General features: G+C 39.9%; 2 protein-coding genes and 1 long non-coding RNA gene across 8 annotated transcripts in view; 2 read left to right on the top strand and 1 right to left on the bottom strand.

Moving 5' to 3' along the window:
- Positions 1-203: 203 nt before the first annotated feature.
- On the bottom strand, positions 204-11,337 carry GPX7 (glutathione peroxidase 7). The gene is made up of 3 exons (XM_005027230.6): positions 11,084-11,337; positions 4,559-4,820; positions 204-3,303 (listed from the first exon to the last, which is right to left on the bottom strand). The coding sequence occupies exons 1-3, from the start codon at positions 11,288-11,290 to the stop codon at positions 3,140-3,142; spliced, it is 633 nt and encodes a 210-aa protein (XP_005027287.1). The 5' UTR covers positions 11,291-11,337; the 3' UTR covers positions 204-3,139.
- On the top strand, positions 7,890-11,663 carry LOC110354061 (uncharacterized). Of its 2 annotated transcripts, none has more exons than XR_011811183.1 (3): positions 7,890-8,038; positions 9,274-9,354; positions 10,615-11,663. It is a non-coding gene; the product is annotated as an uncharacterized lncRNA (long non-coding RNA). The 2 variants fall into 2 exon arrangements; XR_011811184.1 differs by having other exon boundaries at positions 7,891-8,038; positions 11,028-11,663.
- Positions 11,664-14,775: 3,112 nt separating this feature from the next.
- TUT4 (terminal uridylyl transferase 4) overlaps positions 14,776-26,748 on the top strand; it is a 46,349-nt gene continuing 34,376 nt past the window's right edge. For 3 of the 5 annotated variants that reach the window (XR_011811180.1, XM_038183193.2, XM_038183196.2), the window contains exons 1-2: positions 23,212-23,887; positions 25,653-25,816. Coding sequence is in view for 4 of the 5 variants with exons in the window: in XM_038183193.2 (XP_038039121.2) it covers positions 23,326-23,887; positions 25,653-25,816 (726 nt within the window). In the remaining variant the exon portion in view is untranslated. Of the gene's footprint in view, positions 14,933-23,211; positions 23,888-25,652; positions 25,817-26,748 lie in introns of those variants that run through there. The other 2 variants (XM_038183194.2, XM_038183195.2) reach the window with 2 other exon arrangements.

Genomic DNA, 26,748 nt, shown 5'->3' with positions numbered 1-26,748 from the left:
ATAGGGAAGATCTCTGTCAGATTCAAACCGTGTTTCGAAAATTTCATTTGCAATTTTTCTGAGCCAGTAGTCATAAAGAACTTATAACACGACTAGATGTGAATTAAACTGCAACTAAGAATATTTACTTTTCCTCTCTTAACTTCCATTAAAAGACCATATTTGTTCTGCAAGCTATGATTCAAATGTGACAATGGAAGGGATGTATGCCACATTTCATTTAATCACAAAAATGTTTCTGATAAGTTTAGAGAAAGTATCCACGTGCTTTAAATCATGTGCCTGTTCAGATTTCAAAGCTTGCATATGTAATAATTACCCAGTTCCCTTTGAATTGCCAAACTGTTAAGAACAACACCAACTCCAATGGTCATCAGTATTAAGTTATTCATAGCACTCAGGCATCTGTTCAGACTTCAGACTGCAGAACTTATTATCTAAAATCATGACAACAACAATTGCAGCTTCACTGTTTTGTGACAGAAACCTTTTGAAAATCTTGACAGCAATAATTCTTTTTATCTCAACTAAGCCACAATATACAGGTCCCTTTGTCTTAACCCCAGGATACTTTAAGATGAACCTAGTCTTGCCCAATTGCAGTATTATTGACAAGTGAAACCTCTTTTTTGTGCTTCATAATGTCTTTAAAAGCAGCCCAGACAATATTTGTCTCTGTAGCATGAACCCTTTCCAACTGATCATTGCCATTGTATCTCTTTAGACTTTTGGTATTTGTCTAATGGAGAATACAAGATCATATATACGTAAATCCAGAGCTCTGTTTGAAGTTGGCCACCCTAAAATGAAATAGAGAGGTCTTAACAAGTCTTGCAAAGTATGGTCTGGGCTCATCAGGGTCAGAAATATACTTTCTACGGAGAATATTTCATGGCTTACAGCACCTGCTAAGAACATGTTGGGACGCTGCATTAGCATCAATGAACAGAGAAAAGATAAACGGGCTACAGAGTCATAAAAGACCTCCTTATCTAGGAGTTGGGTTCTCTGTCCCAGCATGGGATCAGTTGGATCTGATTTTGCTTTCTTTGGGACTTCCTTTGTAGTAATTGTCTTAGAGTGATTCATGTTAAGAACAGGCTAAATGACTGAATGGGCTGTAGAGTCCACTTTCCTCTCCATCAGAGGAAAACACAGGTATATTCACTGCCACTGGCACTGATCTGCTGCACTCTTAAGTTACACTCCAAGTGAGAAACAGCTGACACAGCTTGGAACATAGTTATTAGTTTCAATATAACCTGAACTTCCATCTCTTATTTGTCCTCGAGAGTCTTTGACTGTAAACTGTTTTAATTTCCTTCTCATTTCTCCCTTCTTACTTGATCTCTCCTTTTGCTTTTGTACTTGTTGCTTCATCCTTTTATTTTCTCCTGCTGTGTTTTTTTTTGTTGTTTTTGTTTTTTTGTGTGTGTGTGTGTTTTGTTTTGTTTTGTTTTTTCCCTACAAATAATAAAAGGTTGCTCTCAGTTTCTTTCAGGCAAAGCTTGTTTACAATCTCTCCTCCTCAGGGCCTTTCTTCAAACCCTAAAGTATCTCTAGCTCTTATTTCCTTGGGATGGTCTACAGAACATGCCCAGTACCTCAGCAGAGAGCAGCTGCTCAAGCATTGGAACTATAAGGTACTCTAAAATTAGCTCTTTTATTTCCCAATAATTCTTCTGTAATCTTTCTCCTTTTCTGCAAGCCAGTGCATGCCATATTTGCCTTTGATTTCAGCTAGAGCCTGTTTGGATGCTGAAGAGCTGTAATGGCAGTGATGGGTTGGAATAAGTTCATACTGTGGTCAGAGCAATTAAGGCTTATTTATGCACCTGGGCCCTGACAACAATATGGATAAATATTGTTTGTGCTACTTTAAAAAGCATTACAAAGCACCAAAAAAGCTTTCACTTGTCAATAAGGCTGCCATTGGACAGGGCTAGATTCTTCCTGGGGTTAAAAGCAGAGGACCTGCATATTGTGTTTTTACTGAGATAAAAAGAGTTCTTGCTGACAAGATTTTTAAAGAGCTTCTGTCAAAGAACAATGAAGCTGTAATTATTAGTGTTATTATTTTAGTATGAGCTAAGAAGTACTGCAGTCTGAAGTCTGAGCAGATGTCTGAGTGTACATTTGTAAAGGGTACCATTAAATAATTATAACATTAACGTAACATTAAATACTGTAACATTATGCAACAATCAGACATTTGAAAAACAATTTCCACAGACAAATGTTGATTCTCTAATGTTTATCTGCACATGCAGAAAAATCAGATGGGATCATAAATTGAAAAATAAACTTAACATCAATTGTAGGAGATAAGAGTAAGTCTTCTAAGCCAAAAAGTTATTAGAAAAAAACAATAGCCATTTCTTACATGCTCTGATGCTATAGATGCTCAAATGGCTATTCAAATATCATCTAAGAATCTTTACTGGGTGAAAAAAATGCAAACATTTCCTTACAGCTTTAGGAGATTTTTTTCAAGAGCTTGTTCTCATATTTATTTCAATTAAGTTTTATAGATGTGTTTTCCTCATGCCCTTAACAACTGACTTTCCTGGCAGATGAAATTAAATGTGTTTGACTTTGGTAAACATACAAAACTTTAGAAAAACATAAACTTTGGAAAAACATATGTTTTTGTAAGTCTGCCTGGTTTGAAGGAATCTGATTTGGCCTTCTTCCTAATACATGCCTTAAATCAATCATGCACTTTTTACTCTTTATTTTTTCATTCAGTTCACAATCAAAATATGACAACAGAATTGTAGATATGACTGAGATCCCAGTCAGAAAATTCTTATTATTATGAGCCTTTTTCCTCGAGATACTTTAACTGACTTCCAGTCGTGTTATCAATGATCAATAATTTGAGTTGGGAAAGAAACAATTGCTGATGAGGTCTTCCTTCTCAGAAAGGTAAAATAGAATTCAGTTGCAGATAGATAATTTTAAATTACTTTTAAATTTAAATTACTTTTGGTTATTTTCTACATTCTGAGGAGAGTGAATATAGATTTCACTGGTCGTGTTTTCCCTTCCCCGTATTCCCACTTTTGGAATGTGAAAAGTCAAAGTCCAGTCCTAATTTTTAATGAAGATGTAATTAGCATGCTGGAATTTTTGAAAGTCATAATTCATCTTTTTTCTTCAGGATGATTTTCCTTACAAGTTCTGTAACGTAAGGTCTTATTTCTTCAACAGAGACAGTAGAGTCCCAGGCCTTTACAACTTTCCCATTGGGGCCTACCAGGTATTTCCAGAAGTTCCAGGTTGGTTCTTCTCCTGTAGAATCTACAGGGAAGAAAAAACAAACAAACAAACAAGAAACATTAGCCAATTCCTGACATTTGTTTGCTCCAGTCTGATGATTACCATCTCAAAGTAAGAAGGAATGTAAAATTAAGAGGGAGTTCAGAGTGAATATTAAGATGAATTTTCTGACATGGAGATTTAACTGGACAGTAGTGCCCTGGAGAATGATGGAAAACTAACAGGGAAACAAAAGGAATGCAAGTTCCACATGACATGTCTGCAATGACAACCCCACTACAAAAAACAGAAATGAAAGGACATGAAGGGGATTAAGGCAGTGTTGGCTAGCAGAAAGATCTACAACGGACACCTAGAGGGAGGAGTACTTTGGGTAGCCAAAAATAATACTAGCAGCACTCCTCTAAATTCAGTGGAACATGGGTAAACATTGTGGTTCTGGCAAGAATAAGAAACAGTATGGTTCTTGCAGAGTACAGCTCATGTAATGCCATGTCATATTGGTTTTTACTATATATCATTCCTGGAAGATACTCCATTCACATTGGATAAAGGTTGTTATTATAGTTTGGCATTTAAATGGCATTTAGAGCATCCATTCAGTGCCTGAAAAGTAGATCCTTGAGAATATTTTGTTTTACAGTGTATTTTGTTAGCTGTCTGCTGAGAACCAGCAAAACCTCTTCAGGTCTCAGTGCTAGTTCTAATGCAGATTAGAACTGGAAGAACTGTACAGTAAGGCTCTTTTAATGTTTGGTAAGGAAGGAGGAAGGGAGTATTCAAGGTCATCTCTTAATGCTTGGTTTCACCTTTTGATTGAAGAAGTAAATTATACAGTTGCTTTTCTTCTACTTATCCTCAGCTCTTCACATGACTCTCACAAATCCAACCTGCAGCAGTTGTGTCAGAGGAGACACATTTACTAGATTACAAAGTGGAAAAATTAAGATGAGGGGTTGTATGCATACAGGAGAATATTTCACAACCTGTATTCCACGTAGAAGGTTATTAGACTAGCTTTACACGGTGTTTGTTATTGTAGGGTCTTTATCTCTTGAGATCTATTTAAAAGGCTAAACAGACCTGTCACGGATGCATAGACAGAAATCCTGCCTTGTGCAGGAGGATGGGCCGGATGACTTTTGAGCTCTCCTGACACTTATGAACTGCAATTCTGTGAACACAGTTATAGGTAACCTTTTTTGATGAGATGGTTTCCTATGTCAGAGGGATTCTGTGCTGGGGAAACAACCCTCCAGTAGCCCAGATTACTCACCAATTAAGTACTTGAAGGCAGGAATTGCACCAGCTCCACTGACTGCGATTTTGCTGAACATAGGAAAGGTGGCACCATAAGTCTTTCGTGCAAAGCTCTCAATTTCTTTGTTAGTGTCTGGTTCTTGCTGCCCAAACTGATTGCATGGGAACGCCAGCACGTTGAAATGATAGGGACCAAGGTCTTTCTGTAACTGTTGCAAGGCCTTGTAGTGGCTGTCCGTAAAACCACATTCACTTGCAACGTTGACAACTAAGGACACCTGAAGAACAAGAGAACAAGAAATGTGCTGCATGTGTCAGTTTTCCAACAGGTAGGCTGGGATGCAGATTATTTTCAGAAAATAAGAATGTCTGCAGAACTGGGACTGAACATTCATATTTGAAACTACATTGAATTGCCAATATGTAGCCATGAAAATAATCAAGAATCTTAAACTTCCAGTTTACAGAGAACTTGCATGTCTCTGTTCTGCCTTTTGGATAGTTTCTAGGCATATTTAAGAAATGACCATCTAACTGAGGCACTCTGAGCTGCATGAAAAAAATAATTCAAATTAATATTTTGACTGTCCATTTCTCTGTTGTACAGCATCTGTTGTGCAGCATCTTCCCTTGTAAAGAATTTATTACTCATACAGAACTGGTTGATCCATTTATCATTGCCAGCGTAGATATCTTGACCTGGAAGTTAATAGCAGCAATTGGAGGATTTTAGGGTGGTCTATGCCATATGGACCGTAAAATTTCACACCCTGTCTAGAATAAATCTACTCATTTGTGACGAAATGGCAACATATTTTGCATTAAGGTTTATTGCCTCAATTACAGATTCTGAGTGGTGAAGAATGTACCCACTCTCCTCTGAAAGAGTTATTCCTGTAGATGACCATCTTGTTGATGATGTGTGCATCATGTCAGTCAGACAATGCCATCAGGCACTTATCTGCCTGCACAGATGAGGCAGAGAGGAAAATGCCAAACACAGACAAACACTGTGTGGAAATAGACACACGTGTAAGGAGTACAGGGTAGAACAGAATGTGCCAAGAATTTGTTGAGGAAATTAAGTGATCTAACCCTGAGCTGATGCATTTTACACAGTTTCTCAAGGCCATGAAGAGCTTCCCGATGTTTTTTGAGATATTTTATCCTTAAATAACTCCTAGAATTTGTTTTAGACTTACAGGTTTTATTATCGTTATGTATTTTTAAATTTACAACTCATTCTACATAAATTGAGCCCACGCTAAAGTTTTCTTGAGAGTGGATTCAAACTGAATGTTGTAGACCTTTCAGATACGATATGAATTTATTGATAAAAATAGCATTACACCGTTTATAGTGAGATTTCTTTTACTACATGCTATTCTTTTTTCAAGCCATTCTGTAAGAGCAATAAGCCAATATTTTTATGCACCCAGAAGATGAATATCAGGCATAGTGCAGAAGAACCATTATGATTTGGAAACCAAATTTCTACCTGGTTTACAGCATATTACGTGGGTTTCTACAGATTATACATCAGCCCAGCAGTTGCTTCTTCATTCTTAAATTGCAAAAAAACTTTGAATTCAATTCGGTGTCAGTGGGAGTCAGCAGTGCTGGAGGGCCCAGTGCAGCAAGAGGAAAGCCTGAAGCTTGGACACGTTAATTGACCTGATCAGAGTTACGCAACAAGTAGCTGCAGGGCAAGAAAAGAAGTAAAAAATTCCAACTCCAGTCTTCATACTCATGTCTGTGACTATTGGCTTTGCTCAATTTAAACTTGGGATGTGAATGTTACTATTGTTCCGTGTTCCTATGCATCTGTTTTTTATATAAAATATAGGAAATATCAATGGAGTACATCAACATAAATTATGTAATATATGAAAAACAAATGACTAATTGTATATAGGACTTTTAAGGCCAAAACCCCCAGTGGCATATAAAAGCTCATAACCTGGGTAAGGCAGGGATAATAGGGTGATATACCTGAGGGGGTAGGAAGCAGTAAAGAAAAAAGGTAAGGAGAAGCCAGTGTTTATAATTTCTTATGCAAAACATTAGCACTTTGTGTATTTAGCGCATTGTATAAGTATGTGGCTGTATTTAAAATGGTTTCTGAGTGGCACTTTGGTTTTCCCTGAAAGACAGGTAATCTTACAAGGCAGAAATTGCTGTAATCTTCTTTGCACTGTAGTGTCAAGAGAATGCAATCTAAGCAATCCCTGTGGACTCACATATAAAGTATTATCTGGAGCCATCTAGCTAACCTCCAAAGCATCACATTCATTCAGATTACATTTAGAAGCTCTATTTGAAAGTTTAAATATATGCCGTATAACTTGTTTTTGTTCTTTTTTTTTTTTTTTAAAGAGGTAGTGATTTTATGATGCATTTCTGTTGCTGACTGTCAGCATTTCATATAAAACATATGTACTGAATAGAATGATTGCTAAAAACTTTTTCCAAGTTATCTTTTAAGTGTTTCTATCTGGTACCACAAGTGATAAAATGTGGTGATTTGTATTTAATTTTAATTAACAACAGTTACTCTTTTTGTTCTCATTAAGAGACTGTACTTTGACTCCTTACAACTATTAATGGTTGAAATTAAGCTCAGTACTCCTCCTGACTGACTTCTCTCACACCTTAGACTCAGAGAGTGCAAGTCAAGCACACCACCTAGTGTGCAGCACCAACAATTCACCCTGGACCTTTCAACAACGATTTAATTTAAGCTGAATTCTGCATAAACGGTTGTCTTATCTTTTAACCCTATCCTTTCCTTCCCTTTCCTTAGAAAACCGATTCATTCTAGTACTGAACTCATTTAGTTAACATTGCAAATGCAGTTCTTGGTTTACTTAACGTTTACACAGTGTATCACCTTGAGGAAATCCATAGAGATTTAAGAATCTGCTATAAGCTTCAGGTAATCCTTTGTGGATCTTTTAGCAGAGACAGTAGATACTCGGGATTTTAGACCAGGAGTTTATTAATTGGCCCCTTCTGGCTGACGGGAGAGAAACTGCGAGGGTCACATTACACCGACTCAGAATTGTTAACTTTAGGGACAAAAATAGCAATAGTCTGTACAGTAATTAAGTATCTATATCCTGTATTTACACACATTCAGTGATACTACATTCCCTGCCTGCAGAGAGCTATGATGCAAAGTGCCTCCCATTACTTTCAATAGTAAAACAATACTTTACATTGTTAAAATGCCTAATGCTTTACATTATTATAGTACCTTTGCTTCAGGATTCCCAAGGCACTGCTCTAGTGTGCTTAATTATGCCTCGGTACATTGTACTCAGCTGTGGTAGGCAGGCAGGTACTATTATATGCAGATGGATATAAACAAAGCAGGGAACAGTTAACAACTGGGAGTTCTGGCTCCCAGGTAAACCCTATTTTTGGAAAGACTGCTGCTTGCTTACAGCACATCTGAGAGAGGTCATAAAATAAAATAGGAGCTTTCTTGATTTAGGTAGGTATTCTAGTAAGATGAATATTATCTGCACCCTTTCAATTCTTTTCTAATGATTCATCACTACCCATCATGTTTAAGGCAGGTGAGTCAACATCACTCTGATAGCCTGGATAAAGAATAGGAGGATGGCCTTCTTGTGTAACAGAGCAAAACAGGCAGCTTTTTGATCTATGGCACTTGTGGTATTTTTTAGATTTTATTTTACTAATTATAATGGTCCTCCCTTTCTCTGCTTTCAGGTAGATGTAGTATGATACCTATTTTGTAGCCTGTATACCAAACTTTTAGAATTCTGGTGAATATCATTTCTTATGCCTTCATAAAAAGAGAGTTCTCCCTCAACTCCTTTGATAATTTTATTAAAGTGGAGGCCAAGTTATGTTTGTGCATATTTACTTCAGGGGAAAAAAAAAAAAGTTGTGTTTTAAAAATGTTTATTATTTATGAATTGTAAGTAGTACATTTCTTATTTACTACATAAGTTGTGGTACTCGTAATTTATATCAAAATGCACTTGACTGGAAATTGAATTAATATCAGTCAGCCTCACTTTTCTTCTGGGTAAGAAAATTTTACCTCTGTGATCTGAGTATGTGCTAATTTGTATTAATAATGAGTTATTGAAGAAAGATCCTGCAAGCAATGAATTGCACTTACTGGTTCTATTCAGCATGGCTCTTGTGTTTTTAGAATTAGCAATTTTTTTTCTTTTCTACTCTGGAAATGTTCTGAGTTTTTCAAATCCCAGTTAGTTTCTTGACTACAAAACAAATAATTACTTAACTAAATCAGTTGAGTGACAGAGTTGAAGAAAATACTTTCGCTACATCTGCTAGAAAACTTAAGGCTGTTAAATCTGGTTTAGCAATTAGCAGACTATTGTTCCAGGGCTAACTAGTGATTCACTTTCTTTAAAACATCAGCAGCACCAGCAGCACGTACATAGTACTTATATATTATTTGCATTCTTTTAATTGCTTTAAAATAGTACGATAAGCCTACATCTTAGCATTACTTATCTAACCACAGATTTAAGCAAGTTTATTTTAAGAAATAAATGGGAGCTTTAATTAACCTTTGTTTACTTTAATAATGAGCTCTGACAGCGTAATGACAGAAAAGGGGTGTTTTACTGTTCTAAATTAGTTACAAATTATGATGTGCATTCTCAAACAGCAGCTGGACTGAACATTGATAGGCTATCTGAATGCAAATCTCTTTGTTCCATACAGAAGCTGGTCATCCCTTTTTTGAAATGAACTATTCCATATAGCCTAGCAGAGACCAAGGAGGATGGCATTACCTTTGCCAAGGTATGGCTCTAGAGCTCTCCCTTATGAAACCAGTCACCCATCAAGGACAGGCTGCTATCAGTGCCAGTGGAGATGCAGATGCACACCTCTAATCTGTTATGAGACACAACAGCAGGCTCTGCAGCTTGTTAGGGAGGGGGTAAACACCCACAGATCTCTGTGGGGTGGCTGGAAGAAATTCCTCTCAGTTTCCCTTTTACTCCTCTCCGTGTGGATTCTGGCCCTAAAGTAAAACTGCAGGTGGTATTTGCTTATTCAGACAGATTTGCAGATGACCTGCAGACAAAACACACCATGCTGACAGGTTTTATTGACAGAGCCTTTGAAAGGAACTCCTTAAAAGGGGAGGAGGGTGGTGCAAATATTGCTTCACATTAGATTTTTTTTTTTTCCAGTATATATATTTGGGTGTGCATTAGACCACTTCTGCCTTATCCACTAACTAAATTGCAAATGCCAGAGGAGGAAGAGGACTTTGACCAGATAAGAGGCTCTCATTTGGTTCAAATCCACAAGTATTCTTCTCTGCTTAGCTCAGGAAAATGTACCTCTCCCATGGGCCTTCTCTCATCTTCCTGTAAATGCTTGTGACCCATCGTTGTGGAGCAGTAAGCTCAATAACCTCAGTGAGGTACCTGAGGAGAGTGAAAAGGATGGTGAAAACACAAAGCTGAGGCTAAAGGTGAAAGTGAATAGTGGCGCCTGCCCTTCTGGGTAGCAGCTAAGCACTTGGAGCACCTGGCTGTTTCACTTAAGATGTGGCACTTGACTGCTAAGTGTGGAGGCTGTGGGCTTTGTGATGTTTTTAGTTTCTGGAATTTGTGAACCTGGCTACAAAAACTTTATAGTGTTATGTCCCCCTCCTTGGGCTACCCTCCCTCTTCTCTGTTCCACGGGGACTAAGCATCTTTCTTAGATTGTCAAACCACTAAAAAAAAAAAAATCAAATTACATTCAGGGCAATTGTTTTTAAACTGGTAAGCTCTGCCTAGAACTCCTTAACGTAATATATAAATGAAATTTAGAAGACATCATAAAATAATGTGTATCTTCTTGCCCTTCTTCAGATTGTTCTCTGTCATTCTAAAATCAACAAGCGGAATAGGACGATGTTGCTACAGTTTTACTGTGCACCAATACTAAAATACTTATTTTATCAATAAATCACTTTTTAATCACTCTTTTTTTTTTTTTTTTTACTAATGATGGTGAAATGTGTTAAGTCCACTAACCACTGGTTAAATCCCTTTGTAAACGCAGAACTTCAAAAAGAAATGGAATTCAGGGAAAAATAATCTACTGAAAGTCATGCAGTAAAAAGGCAGAAAAAAACTCCAAGAGTAAGCTGTACAAAGGTGCAAACTTCCTGTGCTTCTAGTTTAATAGCTGCAATCCAGTGCAATTCATCTTGCTGCATGAAGGACAGGCACAGAGGCATTCCTTGCCTGCCACGTATACAGGGAGCAGCCTGCAGAAGGAAAGGACTCGCCACACACAGGGGTTAGACTTGCAAACGTTTTATTTACAGTGCAAAGACCTACGGAGCGCTATCAGAGCAAGCTTACAGGCAACACTCCAGATCAGTTAAAGAAGAGTCGTAAATACAGATCTATCTGCATGCATGCACCGAGTTAATAATGAACAATCTCTTCTCCCGCACTTGGTTTCCGCAGACATGCAAGGACTGGCTGCAAGCGCCCGAGAGCTGCCCACCGCCGTGCGGACTTACCGAGCCCCTGTACTTCTCCAGGGAGACTAGCTTGCCCCTGATGTTTACAACTTTGAAAGTGTAAAAATCAGTCTCTTTCTGCTGCGTAGCGGAAAATGCTAAGAGCAGGAGTGCTGCAATTGCAAGGAGCATGGCTAGAGGGATGAGAAAAACTTTGGGGAAGGAAGAGGACGGCTTGTGCTCCACACTGCCCTCAGGATCTAGCATGCTGCACGACCGCGCTGCAGAGACACTTGCCACAATAGCAAAACCCTGCCGGAAAGAAGGGACTGCTGCAAACGGAGCTTTTGCAACAGTCTGGCTCCTGCAGAGGTTTAGTAGAAGCTGTGTTAACATGCAAAACCTCAGGGGCATGTATTTATGGAGGATTCAAATAGGCTAAACCAGAGTGTTTCATTGTGGTAGTGGTGTGTTAAGGGAGGCCGTTTATGGGTACAACACCTACTTCCTTCTGCTTGAGAACAGCAACGCTGTGTCTGTGGGATGCCAGATCTAGAGGTTGGCTTTAACCATGTCCTAGGGAAATAAGGGATAGAGGTTTATGATTTTTGATGGACCTGCAAGTGCATTACTTTTTTTTTAGTATCCTGACTATAGCATCTAGTAACTATGATGTAATGTCAAAGGATACCGGTGGCTTGGTTGCTAATGGTTACAGCTGCGAGTGCTCAGAGCAAGAGTCCCAGCATACAGTCGGCAAAAACTGAGAATTACAGACATGCCACACACAATATCACGTGCAATGGAGCACTGTTTGTCAGGCCTTCAGGAACTTTTCCTCTGTGAGCGCTTGGTTTGTGACAAGTGACAGGGTGATCTAGGAGAAAGCACATTACCAAGGAGGTTTCACGTGAGAAAGAAGCATTAAGCATTGGGAACTAAATTTGGTACCAAAGCTTTCAGTTTTCAGAGCCATGCCACTGCCTCAGGATCAGTGCACTAATGCCCTCCTTGGGTTGTCTGCATGAAAAACCAGCCATTTCTATCATTTGCTACTATGCCTGCAGGAAGAAAAGGATTTGTATGTACAAGATAACAACAATAGAAAGCATTTGATGGTCATTGATTTATTTTTTTTCTTGGACTAAGAAACTGGCTGTCCATGCCTCTGACTGATACTTCTTGGCAAAGAAGAGCAAAATTCAGAGATTTACAGAAAACAATTAAGTAGCATATCCAAGGCATATTGGAAATCCATCTTTTGAAGAGCAAGTTTTATTTCTTAATCTTACTGCGTGATTTTCTTTTATTTTTTCTTTTTTAACTGAAAGTTTTGGTAGATTGTTGGCAGCTTGATTAAATTTGGTTAGGTGATTCAAGCATAAGTGGCATTACTGAAAGTGCAGAAGCCATGTGTAACTAGTTCAAACATTAAACGACAGGTTTTCAATATTTCAGATTGAGCATGTTTTTATGTATTTCAGCTTAGGTAGACATCTAACACCAAGAAATCATGCAATATTCTACATGGATGAAAAATCTTCTACCGTGCTGTCTATGGGGAAGATACCCAGTGCTAAGAAGCTGAAGTTCTCATCTCCACAGGTAAATGCCATTTCCTGTATACTTTTCTGCCTGTAATATTGACCAAGAACTAAGTATGATTTCCTCACTTTATAAATAAATCATCTAAGAAGCTTTAAAGAGTTTCTTAACACGCATCTGGAGATAGAAAATAGGGCTTTTATATACTACATACTTTTAAATAAATAAATACAAGTGAATTCTAAAAATAATCAAATTATTCCAACAATGAAAATAATGTAACTTGCTTATCTTTTTTTTTGTTTGTTTGTTTTGTTTTGCCAGAAAATTAAAAATAAATCTACAATACACTTCTGCATTATTTTTAGGTATAATGATATAGTAGTTTTGGTATGGGGCTACAAATAAGGCATCACACTGCAACATGAGACAAGCGAGGTTTTGCTCTGGATAGGGACTTCATAAATTCTGCTTCCAACAGTTTCATGTTTATTGTCTCTGATTCCTAGACAAAACTCGCTTGCTTTTAGAATTGCATTTTCCTCCTACAAACTCAGCCCAGAATCTGAATGCTTTTGATCACTGTCACTGAATTAGGAATTCTTTAAATAATGGCCAGCTGGCAGTGGAATTCAGCTTCCTCTTTTACTGCCATGTTTCTATACTACTCCCTGCAATAAAACATTCAACATCAGCAAAGAAAGCAGAATTGTTTCTGAAAAAACACAGCAACTATGTCAAAGACCATTGGTTTTGTAGCGGTTCAAGTTTTCAGAGCCAAAATGCTCTAACATGTTCAATTAAAGTCTATCCAACAGTTTGAACTAAATTGTTGAAAGAATCTGATACATTCTAATAAATTTCAGCTTGCAGGAAAAATGCCAGTCAGGCTAACAAACTGATGTCTGTTTGCTCAGTAGCATGTCTAAATATCGATCTAGGATGACAATATCCAGTAGCAAGTATAATTTAGTTACTTTTGCAATTTACTCTTTGGCCTACTAAACCTAATAAAAATATTTGTCAAATAGGACTGGATTGAAACCACCACCCAGCTAACCTCAGCTGCTCACCAAACAGCACTGAAGCACTTCAATTTTTGTCACTGCTGATTTTGACAGGATTAGGCCCATGTTTCTAAAGGCGAAAGCTCTGCGCAACTTCCCATTAGCAATACCCTGAGGTACCCATTCCTCGTTTTGTAAAACTTGAACTTCAAGTGAACCATGAGAAAGCAGATTAGCTCTAAGGATTGCACTGAACTGACAATACATTTCAAAGGTTTATTCCACCAGCATTTGTAGCATCCCACTATTACAGATTTTGCAACTTTTACCTACACAGACTCCCTGAGGTAATGTTTCCAGCACTGTTATTCACATTGTTTTGAGTAACTTCCTTTCAATCTCTTCAGTAGCTCAACAGCAATCTTTTATGCCCCTTGTTTTTCTGGACAGGCCTCCTTACCCTGGGCTAGGAAGTGCCAGCAACATGACATTTCCCTGCCAAGGGGTAGTGCTGTACTGCATCACTGAGAGATTTGCTTTACGTAAACACTTGCCAATTTCTTTAGGTCACCCCCCAGCACTGCCAAGAGCTGGGCACGCCAGCTCTTCTCCCCTGAGACCTGTGTGAGTGCCAGCAGACACACTGGCCAAGCCGCTGTCCCTAGCTGCAGCTGGGGCCAGCTTTGCAGCCAAGGTCAGGGAGCATTTCCCTCAGTGTGTCCCGTGTTAGGGAAGGGCCCTGGTAGGTTCAGGGTGTCCTGCAGCTTGTTTACCACAGGCTGCTTTGTGTGGAGCACACCAGCCCTCCTGCAGCATGCAGAGCAGGCGAAGTGGGCAAGAAAACCCCCCAGGCTCGGGCTGTGGTGGGGGGCAGACCCTCAAGGAGCCACCACAGCGGATGAACAAGCCAGAAGCCGGCTCTACGGGGCAAGGGGGGGCCGGGCATTCCCTCACGGCTTGTGGGGAAAAAAATGAGGGGAAAAAAATGGAGCAGCTGATTCCCTCAGCCCCCTGCTGCAGCACCGCGGGAAGGCGGGGAGAAGGCGGCAAGGGGGGCGCTCCCCCAAACCGAGGGAGCCCCGGGGAAGACCCGAGGGGCTGAGGGAGGCTGAAGCGAGCCGAGCCGGGACAAAGAGAGCCCAGACGGGCCAAGGGCAGCCGGGCCGGGCTAGAGGGAGCCGGGCCGGGGCGAGCCGCCCGCCCCCGGGGCTCTCCCTCCCGCCCTGCCCCACAATGCAGCGCGCGGCGCGGCTGACATGGCGGCCGGGCCGGACTGAGCCGCTGCCGTCGGGGCCTCCAGCAGCCGGAGCCGGGCATGGCGGGGGCGCAGCCCCGGCACCCTTAGGGCCGCAGCCAGGTACCGGGCCCCGGGGGGCCGGGAGGGGGCTCCCCCCGACGGGGTGAGGGCGGCTGGGCGCGCTCTGCCCTCTCCCCTTTCCCCTCTCTCCCCCCCGTGCGCGGCGGGGCGAGGCGGGCTCGGGGGGCTCGGTGCCCGCGGAGCCCCCGGCCCCAGCCCCAGCCCGCACGGCCCCGGCCCCGCCGCCCGCCGGAGCCTCGCAGCCCTGGGGCCGGGCGCTGAGAGGCTGCGAGGGGGGGTCCCGGGCCAGCCTCGCCCGCCGGGCCCCCGTCCAGCCCGGCCGTGGCCCCTTTTGCTCGCCCAGGGGAGAGGTTCGGGGTTGTGGGGGGTCGCGGGGTGCCCGCAGCGCGTCCCCCCGCGGGGCTGTGGCTCCTTTGTGGGCTCGTCTCGGGTGCGGGGCTCCGGCTCCCTCAGATGTGCCAGTTGGCTCCATGTGTCACAGCCCCCGAGGCCTTCTTGCTGCTCAGGTTGTTCCTGGGAATAGCGGCGGGGATGAGTGGTGAGGGCGCAGAGGAACAATGTAATCAGGTTCAGGCTGAGGTATTAGGGAGGGACTGGTATGCGAAACAATAGTTTTATCTGCGCGGGGATCCATTAATTCTTTTTGTTTTTCACGCCACCTCCACGTCACTTTGCTTCGTGAATGCCTTGCCCTGCCTTTGAGGGTCATTGCATCTGCTTGGAAATAGAGGATACATGATGTTTTTGTTTGACTTATGTTCCTAGCTCGGGTAGGTGCTTTTGGATAGTCTGACCCTGGGTAGTTATGACATAATTATTTCCGAGACAAGAAAAGTAACCCAGAGGTGGAAATATGACTTAATTACAGTACCTGACAGAAGAAGCTATATTAGGAGTGAGAGGTCTCCTTTTCAACCATTAGTTATGTAGTGAGCTTTTTTCTACCTGACCTTAGTGATAATCGCTTCATAAAATTATTCTTAGGGTGAAATTGCAGTTTCCCAGAACATACGTGTTGGGATATGATTGCAGAGGATACAGAGAGAGGGATCAGAAAGTTCTTTTTGCGTTCTGTCCTTGCACAGACAACAGCAGGGACTTTGTCTCCTTCCCACCTAGCACAGGAACAGAAACTGCCAGGTGCCACAGGGCACCTGCACCGTACAGAGGGTATTTGCCTGGTTCTTCCTCTGAATGGAATTGCTGCTGCAGGGACAAAGGGGAGAAGGATTTCCCTGTGCCCTACTTGAAAGCAAGATATCCCTTGGGAGCTCTTCTTAAATTTCTTGTTGATCTGCCTGTTGTGGTTTTGGTTTGTATATTCGTATTGGTAGGTAGTTCAAAATTTTGCCCAGCTGAGAGTATAACCTGCTTTCTAGTTGTGCTTGCTTTTACATTTTATGAAGTGTTTTTACTAGATCAACTTTAATTATTGTCCCCATCTTGATGAGGTTAACGCAATATTGGTATGGAGTATTTATTTTTTTCATGGAAGGACAGATCTTGCGTTTTGCTTATTGGATTAATTTGCAGCATGGAAGCCATCCAGGGGAAGTCAACGTTTCTGATGCTTTTGGCGCATTATCAAACAGCGTACAATAATAATCACAAGTTGTTTAATTGTACATAAGTGATAGATCAGTAACTCTTTTAACACAAGTACTGAAAACACATTGCCTGAGTTTAGTAACAATGCATACGAATCTCATTTTTGCTTTTGAACAGTGCTGCATTACACAGATGTATATGTGCCTGCACTATACTCTTGGTTCTGATGTTTTAGTAAATCTTTGGAAAAAAAACAATGCATCACATGTTACTAGATTACTTAATTTTTATTTCTGCTACTGTGTGAAAGAAATTTTGCCAACAAGAAGTAACTTTCAGATTTCAGTTTTTGGTGTCGGCAAAACTTGACTTGTGAGTCTGGAATCAGTTTAGTGGTACGAATGGTTGTGAATCAATCCATGTGCCAACTATATGAGTGTATTTTTGACAGCTTTTCAAAAGTAACAATTTCCAGTGTATTTCTTTCAGAAGTGAAAGTGCTGGATCCTAGTAAAGCCGGCGTAAGGATGCTAGTGGTGACAGATCCGTTTGCTTTGGCTGTGGTTTGTGAACTAGTTTGCAGCTTGTACGAGGCAGTGCAAAGGATGGCCTCCTAAAGGATTAGGGTTTGGGTGGAAGGATCACTGTTAATACAAGATCCAGATAAAGTTCTATGCCAAAAATACACACTGTTGTATTTTTATTGAGCACAAACAGCAAGTAGAAACAGCAGTTTAAGAACAAGATGGATAGATAGAGTTTAAATACGTAGCTGCTATTTAAGCCAGCTTCATGATCAGTTCAGGCCTCCAGAAGCTATGTTAGCCTCTCAAAGACCTTACGCTTATGTAGTGCTGTATTGTGTTTTTTTCCTCTTTTTCCCTTTTTTTTTTTTTCTTCTTTTATTCTCCAGCCTCCTACCCTGTATTGGTACAAATGTTGTGTTTGTTCTTAAAAGTTAGAGCTAACTTGGATCGGTTTCCTGATCTGGTTACAGCATGTACCTTGCAACACAGAGCAACATTTGAGGCAGGTGGTACCCCTTTTTTTGGCTTCAGTGCTTAAGCCGATTGCGAAACTGTGGTGTTTTTCAAAAGTTTAAACGACTAGTACAGTAAAATTGGGGTCAGACCCAAAGCTCGCTGAGGCATTAGGTATCTTTATATGAAATCCAGAGGGAAGGGAAGACGCAGTAACGTAGTTACACAGCTGGTGGGACGGAGGGAGGGTGGCTTTCCTCTGTTTAGAGTGGGATTCGTCAGCAGTGGTAGGTTCAGAATTTAGTCCTTGGCATTCGCTGGTCGGTGACACACCTCTTTCGTGCCTTCCCAGTCAGTCCGACCAGCTTGTAGGAAACACAACGGCTGTCAATGCAAATAGGAGCTAACCTGTATCAAGCACACTCTGTATGGATTTCCTGTCTTGCATATCTGCTTGTTTAAGGGCTTAATTGTGGGATAGTTATACCTAGATAAATTAATGCTAAGCTTTGCATAAAGCAAGGCCCTTCCTGTTACTTCTGTTACAAATGGTTCTTGCCTAATTCAGATACAGCCTCATTACAGTTTTATATCCAAAGTTGTTTATCTAATGAATCCTTCTTAGAAGTTTTTAATCCTCCACACTCATGTTTAACATCACAGCTTCCTACTTGATTATGTATCTTTGCTAGGGCCAGAGTGCTGGCTTGCTGTGTCCCTGTTTGTTTTTTTTTGGGGGGATTTTAATTTTATGTGCGTGGCACTGGCTTCCTTCTCGATAGATTTTCGAAGTATTATACTTATTAGCTTAAATCCTGTCGCTTCTAGAAACAGGAAGGTCTGAGACACAGTATAGCACTTACATGCTTGTTACTAAGAATACCTATGGGTTTACTGCTGGTGGAGCCTGAGGCGCTTTAGTGGCCAGTAATCTCTGATAGTTTTAGTTTTAAGTAGTTTGGAAAAACACCAGGGACTGATAACAGTTTGTGCTAAGTTACGGGTAGCTTATCATAAAGCAAACATAAACATATTTTTTTAAGCAATTGGCACAGGACAAGGGAGAAGCTTGAATTGAAGCTTGTGTAAGTTCTCAGTTGCAAAAAGGGGCCTGAGGCTATAACCAGCCCCAAAAAGAGGCTCTCCCTCTCCCCTGAGCAGATAGGGCTGTGTGGAGAAGGAGACATTACCTGGGCTGCAACATGAGCAGAGCGCACAAGAAAGCCTTCCCTTTTGTTTCTGGCTGTGGCCTTTGTTTGTTGAATTTCATTTTATTTTGTTTGGAGGTTCAGCTGGGCTGTATTGGAAATCTGCCTGGGGAGGCTGAGGTTTATCAGCCCCTTGCTGCTGGGAGGCAGGGAGGTTGGAGCTAAAGGGAGGGTCTAATGAGACAGATTAAAGCAGGACTCAGATAAAAAGACAGGTCCCTCTATCTGTAGGGAGTGAATACTTTACAGAAAGAGGGTGATAACAGTTGTGTTTATAGTACTTTCGCTCTTAATATTTAATCTAGTTGTTCCCGAGGAATCAAAACTTACGTGGCTGCTCAGTTTCCTTTTAGTTGCTCTTCTGCACTCTCAGATGTTTTTGGATGTTTTAGTCAGTTGGGACCGAATTTTAGAACAGGCTTAAAATAATGTCAAAAAAAAAATTGCTGAGTTCCTGTATGTTTTCTGGGAAAAATGATGTCTCAGTAGAGGAGAGATCTTTGCATTTCCTCTTAGGGAGAAGCGAAGGACCAGACAGCATGGGTGTTCCCTGAGCCGCAGCACATCTCCACCTGCCCAAAGGACCGTGAGGTGACAGGGGAGCACAAAAATGAGAGAGTAGGAAACCAGGCATCTTTAGTTCAGCTTCTAAGAATGGCCTGGGTTGTAAGGGACCTTAAAGATCTAACAAGGAAATGATTAAAACAGAAATGCTTTGCGAAAGAGCTTCCTGTCACAACTCAGCATGCAAGAGCTCAGTTTCGCTTGGTCTTCACCTTTGATAAGGCTGTGGCAAAATCCGACCCAAGATGTGGGGTTTTTAAAGGAATTAAATACAGTTGAACAATTTGGGATGAAGGAGTAACAGGCCAAATGGGTCGAAGTATCTTACTGAAAGTGGGTTTTGTGTTGGTTTTTTGTTCGTCTTGTTTTGGAAGCGTTACCGTGAATTTTTGCAATTCAAATGCAGGATTTTCTAATGGTAGTCTGAGGGAACGAGGAAACAAAAGAATCTGGCAGAAATGAAAGTGAAACAATCTCGCTCCTTCATTTTGTGAGCCTGAAATTAATTTTACAATGGAGAAATCTAAGCTGATTTCAAACATTTTAAAAATCGATTGTTGTAGGCGTGTATAGATTTAATCGTTTTCCAGAATTTGAGGTCGGATGGTGCGTTGTCTGACCTCGAGCTGCTGTATTCCAGCCAGATGATTTTTCTTCAGAGTGCCAAGAACTGAGCTAGATTTCAGAGGAGTAACTGGCACTGTGCATTCAGAGAAAAAAAAGGGAAACCGAATCCCCTGTAACACCAGGACATTGAGGAATAAGCTGAAATGATTTCAACAAGTGAATCCTTCCCCACATTGCAGATGAAAAACTCTGCTTTTGTTGCCAACCTGCCTGGGAGAAAATCCTGTTTTCATTCCAGGTCTGGCAATTGGTATGGGCCTGAGCTTGTGAATAAGACGTGCCATCCAGGTTTCTAAAAAGACGCCACCTCAGCAGTGATTCACTCTGCTCCAGCATTGTGTTTCCAACCGTGTTATTCCTTTTGGAGGCACTCCTTTCTCCTCCTGCCTCTCCAATACCTGGATGCCAGGTACCTGGCAGAGGAGGAAGCCTCCTTTTTAGGCTGTCTTGCTTTTAGTAGTTATCTCTATTTTCTTTTTAGTGTTGATGTTTTGTTATTTGATTCATATTGTAGTTCTTTGTTTGCTGCGTAGCGAGGTTGATATTGAGTGTGTTAAAGCAGTTTAGATTATTTTTAATTTGCTAAATCACTTCAGTATTAATAAAAAAAATAAATAAATACAAAGTTATTGCACATGCATTTAAGATTCTGAATTTTATGTGGAACTCTTGTTACGATCTTGACTAAATTGCATAAGTGATCTTTATTTTTATTTCTTTGGTATAAAGAATAGCTCTGTGTTTTTTGTAACCTTAACTACTTGCATTTGATTATACTCACTCTCTTAACGTGTAACTGCGTTATAGTATTCAATTTCTTAGCTGAGTTATAAAGATAGTTTTAAACGTGGCAGGAAAAATCTAAGGAAACTGCTAATAGAAAGTATGTCACGTTTGTGCATTTGATTAGAGCTTATGTATTCTTCGTGTAACTATATCTTATTGAATGGATGAGATCAAACTGAGTTCAGAGTAGAGTTTTTGTGCATTTTTTTAAGCCTTCTTTTACAATCTGAACTTAACAATTTGTCATAGAAGAAGCAGAGCTAAATGAAGCTCTCCTTTTGCTCCAATGCCACGTTTTTATGGTAACTTCAAGCTGGCCTTCCTGCCAAGAGTTGTTGTTGCAGGGCACTTGTGCTGCTTTGCTGTTCCCCCCCCTGCTGCTGCTGCTCCTCCCTGGTGCCAGCGTGAAGTCCAGCTGGACTGGGCTGCAGAAGCGCTTGAGGGAGCGCCGGAGAATTGGGAGTAAGGAGCTGGGGCTGGAATAAAAGGCTTCTTGCTCCCATCAGGGCTGGTGCCAACCTACAGCAAATGCAGAAGCGTGGCCTGGGTGTGCTCTAGTCCAGGGTCAAATGGTGGCATGTGTGTCAGAAACGAAAGTGGAACTGCTCTCTGCCTTCCTTCCCCATGCTCCCCACCCCGAAAATGAGCAACTAAAGCATAAGGAGGAATTCAGAATTTGAAATCTTTGCCTGCATTTTCTTTTGTTTCCATTAAAAAAAAAAAAATCTTCACAGGAGAGCAGCAGATTGTTGGCAGGTAGCAGTGTGCTGCATGTAGCTGTGACATCTATAGGTGATGGAGCAACGCTTCCAGCAGGTGGCCAGGCACACGAGTACGTTGAGCCCACCCGTGCCCTTCTCCCTGAGCGACTCTAGTACGGGTGGGCCATCGTTTCTGGTGCTTGGCTAATAAGAATTGCAATGGGAAAGGCCAGCTGCAATCCAAAGGCAAATACTGGTTAATATTCTGGATTTTTGGTCTTTGATTTTTTTTTTTGTCTAGAAGTGTGAGCTGGGTGTAATCAGTGTTTGATAGAGAACAGTTGTAATATTAAATACATGACTTTGTGACCTAAAATGCCTAGCTGCTGGAATGGATGTACTAGTATAGATTTTTTGTTCTCTTTCAAGATTTCTTATTAAACACTCTGCTGCTGTCATTAACTGCATAACAATTCTTGGTGTTGCTTTTGGTTTTGTTTTTAATTTTTCTGAAACATAATGCATATTTTTGATGATATTAACAGAGGCTTAAGCTATCCATTTTTAGTATGTGGTTTGCATCCAGAAGTATTTCCTGGCTTGCATCTCTTTAAAGTGAGAGAGAGAGTAACTGCATTATATAGCCTAAAAAAAAAAATAAATTACTGTCCTTTATACTGATGATATTCAGAAAAATCAGATTTTTAACAGACATCTTAATCTGATCCATTTGTTTTTTCCTTTTTTAAGTACAGAAGTACATTGTGTTACTCCTAATTGTTGTAATCCATGGATTTTTTTTTGTTATTCCTTCACTAAATGATAAGCTACTTATTTGGATAGTTTCTCTAAAACCCAGAAATTTCCATGGATCACGCTTTTAACTACTAAGTATGTAGGTGGACAGGAAAGAGAGAAACTGTGCTTCAGAACTCCAAATCTTGCTATAGCTCTACAACGTTGATTTTATTTGTGTCTAATTCATCGTTCTACTTTTTTATTGCTATCTCAAGGTGTTTTTTTTTTTTTTAAAAAAAAAAAAGAATCCAGGCTCTTGCTACAGATTATTTTTCTTCATTTTCTACATAAGTGAGTGTAATTCCTTAAAAGCAGGTTCCATTATTCGTGCTTAGCTTCCCATTGTAACACCAATCTTTGAGTTGTCTCCAAAATAAAAATCAGATGATATACCATTTAAAGGACAGAGGTTTAGATAAGTCAAGGTAATCTGCAGCTAAACAAAATACCTCCTGCTTCTGTTTTTGTTTTTTTTTTTTTTTTTTTTGACTAATGAAAATCTTACTTAATTGGTGGCAATTAACATGTGAGAATTGTATGTGTTTAATGTTGTGCTTAAGTATCTGTGGATGTAGGTGGCAGGTCAGATGTCAGATTTATTCCCAATAGTTTGAGTTATATCACTAAATATTTTTTCAGTTAAGAAAATGGAGCTTGTTTGCTGGAAACTGAATTAGCTTTCTTGAGCAGTGTGTTTTGTTGTGTGGTATTTTTTTTAGATGTGTTATATTCTTTTCAAATTTTCAGTGTAGTTGCAGATATCTTGTTTTTTATTTTTTATTTTTACTAAAGCCAAAAATAGAAAGGAAAGAAAAAAGCAAGCTGTTGGCAGTTTAATCAGAGTGGTTTTTTACCACATTCTGCCATTTTTTTTGTTTCTTCATATTACCCCTTCTTTTATACAGAAGTAAAGTTTATAAAATTTTCATGAGTTTTATTTTAATGTGGAATGTGTTATGAAAATTCACTTATGCCTGTAGGGGGGAACATGCTTCCTCTATAACCATTAGGAGTTTCACTTTTCTTTAGAGAGGCTTATTTTAATGTTTCCTATGTAGAGCTTTGGTATTTTCCCTTCAGTTTACAAATGTGTATCATTTCTTCAGCAGACAATCAGCCACGATCCTTGCCTGCACAGTGGATTTAAAATCAACTTTAAATTACTGAAGAATTGCACTTCAAGTGGTCTCAAGAGACTGGAGAAGCAGGTCTTCACTATAATGGAAGAGGCCAAGAGCTCAAAGAATGGAAATCATGACCCAAGGAAGTCTGTCCGTCTTGTCTGTGAGGAAGGCAAAGCAGTCAAAGTTACAAATAATCAAAATTATAAACATAATAGAAATGACAAATCTGTGAAGGATATTGGGAGAAGTTCTCCAAGCGGGAACAACAGCAAAAAAAGTAAACAAAATGATGTTTTTCCTGAAAAACAAGGAGAAAATAAATCATGCAAAGTTAATAGCTGTAATCCTGGAACTAAAGATACAGTATCAAGTGTTCAGGATCGAAGTCATGGAAAAGCAAAAAAAAATTCTAATATATCATCAGCAGTGGAAAACCTGAAACAAACAAAAGCTCAACAAGTGGGAGAAAACTTTCCAGGCTCCCATGTTTCAGGGAATGGGGTCAGTGCGGAAACCTTAACAGCTGCTCAGAAAGGGAAACAGGCATTGGAAAATCCACTGGGAGTTCATGCGTTGGAGACTAGTGTTGATCAAACTGGTGATCCTGGTAAGACTGCTTCAGATCAAAGAAAACTGGAACAGAAGCCTGATGACTTCAGTGAGTATTATTCAGCACTGCTTTACTTGTTTTTGTTCTGGTAATATTGTTAACAATCTGAAATGGGCTTTGAAATGTGTCTATTGGTATATTTTTTTCATATTTTTTTTTTACATATAGTAAGTTGCTGACTGCATTTACAGAGAACATATTAATATAAGCATGTTACATAGAGCATAAGAGATTATGGTAATAGCTGTCCCTTTTTCTTCTGCCTAAGACCTAAATGTCTTTGCAAGAGACTTAGAGTGCGTGGGTTTCAGGCAATTTTGGGAATATAATGTCTTGGGCTGGGGGAGAACCCTTCATAACATCACTGCCATTTATGGAAATGCCAGATATTCCTGCTTTTCAGAAAGAGCAGGAGAAAAAATCTGCAATAAGCCTTTTTTTTTATAGGTATGAGGAAAATATTTACCTTTTTTCTGAGGTTGTTACATTCTTTTTATTACTAAAAATGCTTAAAAGATGGTTTGGCAGATGGCTGTTTAATTTAGGGAGCTGTGGAATGCTTCCCATCCATCAGTGGTTACCCTTATGAGTGTTCAATTTTTGTGTCTTTTTCAATTTCAAAATTAAATATCTGGATCAGGATTTGTCTCGTTTTAAGTTAGCTCCTCATCACAGACTTAGTCACGCTTCTTCAGAACACAGTATTTTCTAATAAAATACTGCTTTACAACTGCAGTGTCAGAGTGCAGAGCTTCTACTTGAAATACTTCCCACTACTGCAACAGCTACATCAATGGCTTGTGGGGCAATACAAGGGAAAATATTAAAGTGCATTTTTTTTAGCTATGCTTATAAAAAAAAAAAAAACTTAACAGGAAAAACAAGTTGAAATGGCAGCGTCCTCTGATCAGCCAGCTCTTTGTAGACTGCCATCATGTGCTGTAGGGACCATCTGTCACCGACAAACCAGGACTTGAAAACTTGCTCACTTTTTTTTTTTTTTCCTAGTTAGTCAGGGAGGTGGAGGGTGTAAAGATCTTGGATTTAAAAAAAAAAATAGGGTGGGGAGGAAACCCTCTCACCTTTGGTGATGCAAAAACTACTGGAAGAATTTAAGATGAAGATGTTTGTAGAGCTTAATGAGCAATGAACAACTCATAGGCATCTGGAGGAACTGGACTTTTGGAATTGACTGGTGTGTTTGTGAGTAGGAGCGTTCCAGAACTCCGTGGTTGCTAGCCCTTGGTGGCAAGGTGTCACGGTCTGTTCAGATGCAACTCCAACAGCCTTCTGACCTGAGCGGTTGAAATATCTGGTAACTGGCGTTGTAAGGTCATTTGGACGAGTGTCTTTAAAGCGATTTTATGACTGTTTCTATAGCAAAATGTATTGGGTGGAAAAAAAAAAAGCCTAGTATTTTTATGTCTGTTAAGTATAGCATTAGGATCTCGTGTTTCCTATTCTGAATAACAAAAAAACTTTTTTTGCCTTGAAGAACTTTGTAGAGATTGTGAAGCTAGGACTGAAATACAGAACAAATCCACCTTGTTTGTTTTTTTTTCTTCTCTTTTTGATAGTGTGCTTAGTAGTACAGTAGTCTTTGAAGTCTCTCCAAAATACTGGTTAACATACTGGAAAGATTCTAATGTCTAAGGTGATTTTGGTCAGATGGTCAGACTTTGGACAAAAAAAACAACCCTAGAATATTGCTCCAGTTTGTGTCTGGCTTCTTAATGAGATGCTCTTAACTGCTTTGGCTTCTGTACTCTAACCTTTACTTTCCTCTGAAGAAAACGACTGTTTCTTTCTCTAGGTAAAATAAAGAATTCTGAATCAACTAAAGAACATACCTTGGAAGCTGATTATTTAGAAAACACTGCTGTTATTGATGAATCTAATCTGACAGCTGAACAGCAACTGGGATTGAAACAAGCTGAAGAGCGCCTGGAAAGAGATTATATCTCCCGACTTGAAAAAGTAGGTTGAGTTATTTATCAGTTAAAAAAGAAAATGGATGTCTTCTTTCACTGTCATCACCATATTTCAGGTTAGGTGATATTTCCACTGTAGCCTGTTGCCTCTGTTTCTTTCTTCTTTATGGTGAATCACTTAAGTGATACTAACCGTAGTAGTTGACTGAGTCATTCATTGTGACAAAACATACAGACTGAAAATTTACTGTGCCTTTTTTGGTACATGGAGTGTTTATAGAACAGTATTTTTTAAAAGTTTGCAGACCTGAAGGTTTTCAGTTTTATACTTATGTAAGATTTTCTAGGAAGTCCATTTACCTGGAAACTTGGGTGATAGGACTGAGAGGAACTTCATTTTATCTTCAGTATATTAGCCTTTTACCAGTACAAATCACCTCTATTTACGACAAAACCTTAAAAATGTTTTTCTAAGGTGTTTTAGTAATCTCCAGGGAAACAAATTTTGATGTCATTATAGGTGTAACTCAGAAGTTTTTTCTTAATGTCTAACTTAAGTGTCTCTTGGAGCATTTTAATCCCTTGGGTGCTGTCCTAAGATCTAACTTTCTTCAGCAATTTTCTACACGTTTGAAGATCATTACTTTACATCTTCTTTTTGAAGATCATTACATTATTTCTCCTTACAAGCATGTCTTCCAATAGGATTTTGACTTAGAATCATTAAGCTTGGAAAAGACCTTCAAGATCATCTGGTCCAAAATCATCTGGTCTGGCTTGTAGATTGACCAGCTCCCCACATCCTTTTCTTAAGAAATGTCCAACCAGGTGTTCCCTGCACTGTATTTCTTGCAGTTCACCATTTCTAAGGAAGAACAATACTTTGATACTATTTAATTGCAAGTTAATTACTCCATTTCTCTCATTTGCTGTGATCACTGAATTATTGTCTTACAAAGTCTGTAGTCTCACAATGGT

Source organism: Anas platyrhynchos, chromosome 8 (assembly GCF_047663525.1).
Source record: "Anas platyrhynchos isolate ZD024472 breed Pekin duck chromosome 8, IASCAAS_PekinDuck_T2T, whole genome shotgun sequence".
Taxonomy (NCBI): domain Eukaryota; kingdom Metazoa; phylum Chordata; class Aves; order Anseriformes; family Anatidae; genus Anas; species Anas platyrhynchos.
Note: the sequence above shows the minus strand (reverse complement) of the source record. Positions and strands in the feature narration are given on the sequence as shown.

Coding starts and splice junctions, on each gene's coding strand:
- GPX7 (XM_005027230.6), bottom strand. CDS start 11,290: ATGCTAGATCCTGAGGGCAGTGTGGAGCACAAGCCGTCCTCTTCCTTC. Junction 4,821..11,083: donor TGGAGAAGTACAGGGGCTCG/GTAAGTCCGCAC, acceptor CTTGTTCTTCAG/GTGTCCTTAGTTGTCAACGT. Junction 3,304..4,558: donor TGCCTTCAAGTACTTAATTG/GTGAGTAATCTG, acceptor TCTTCCCTGTAG/ATTCTACAGGAGAAGAACCA.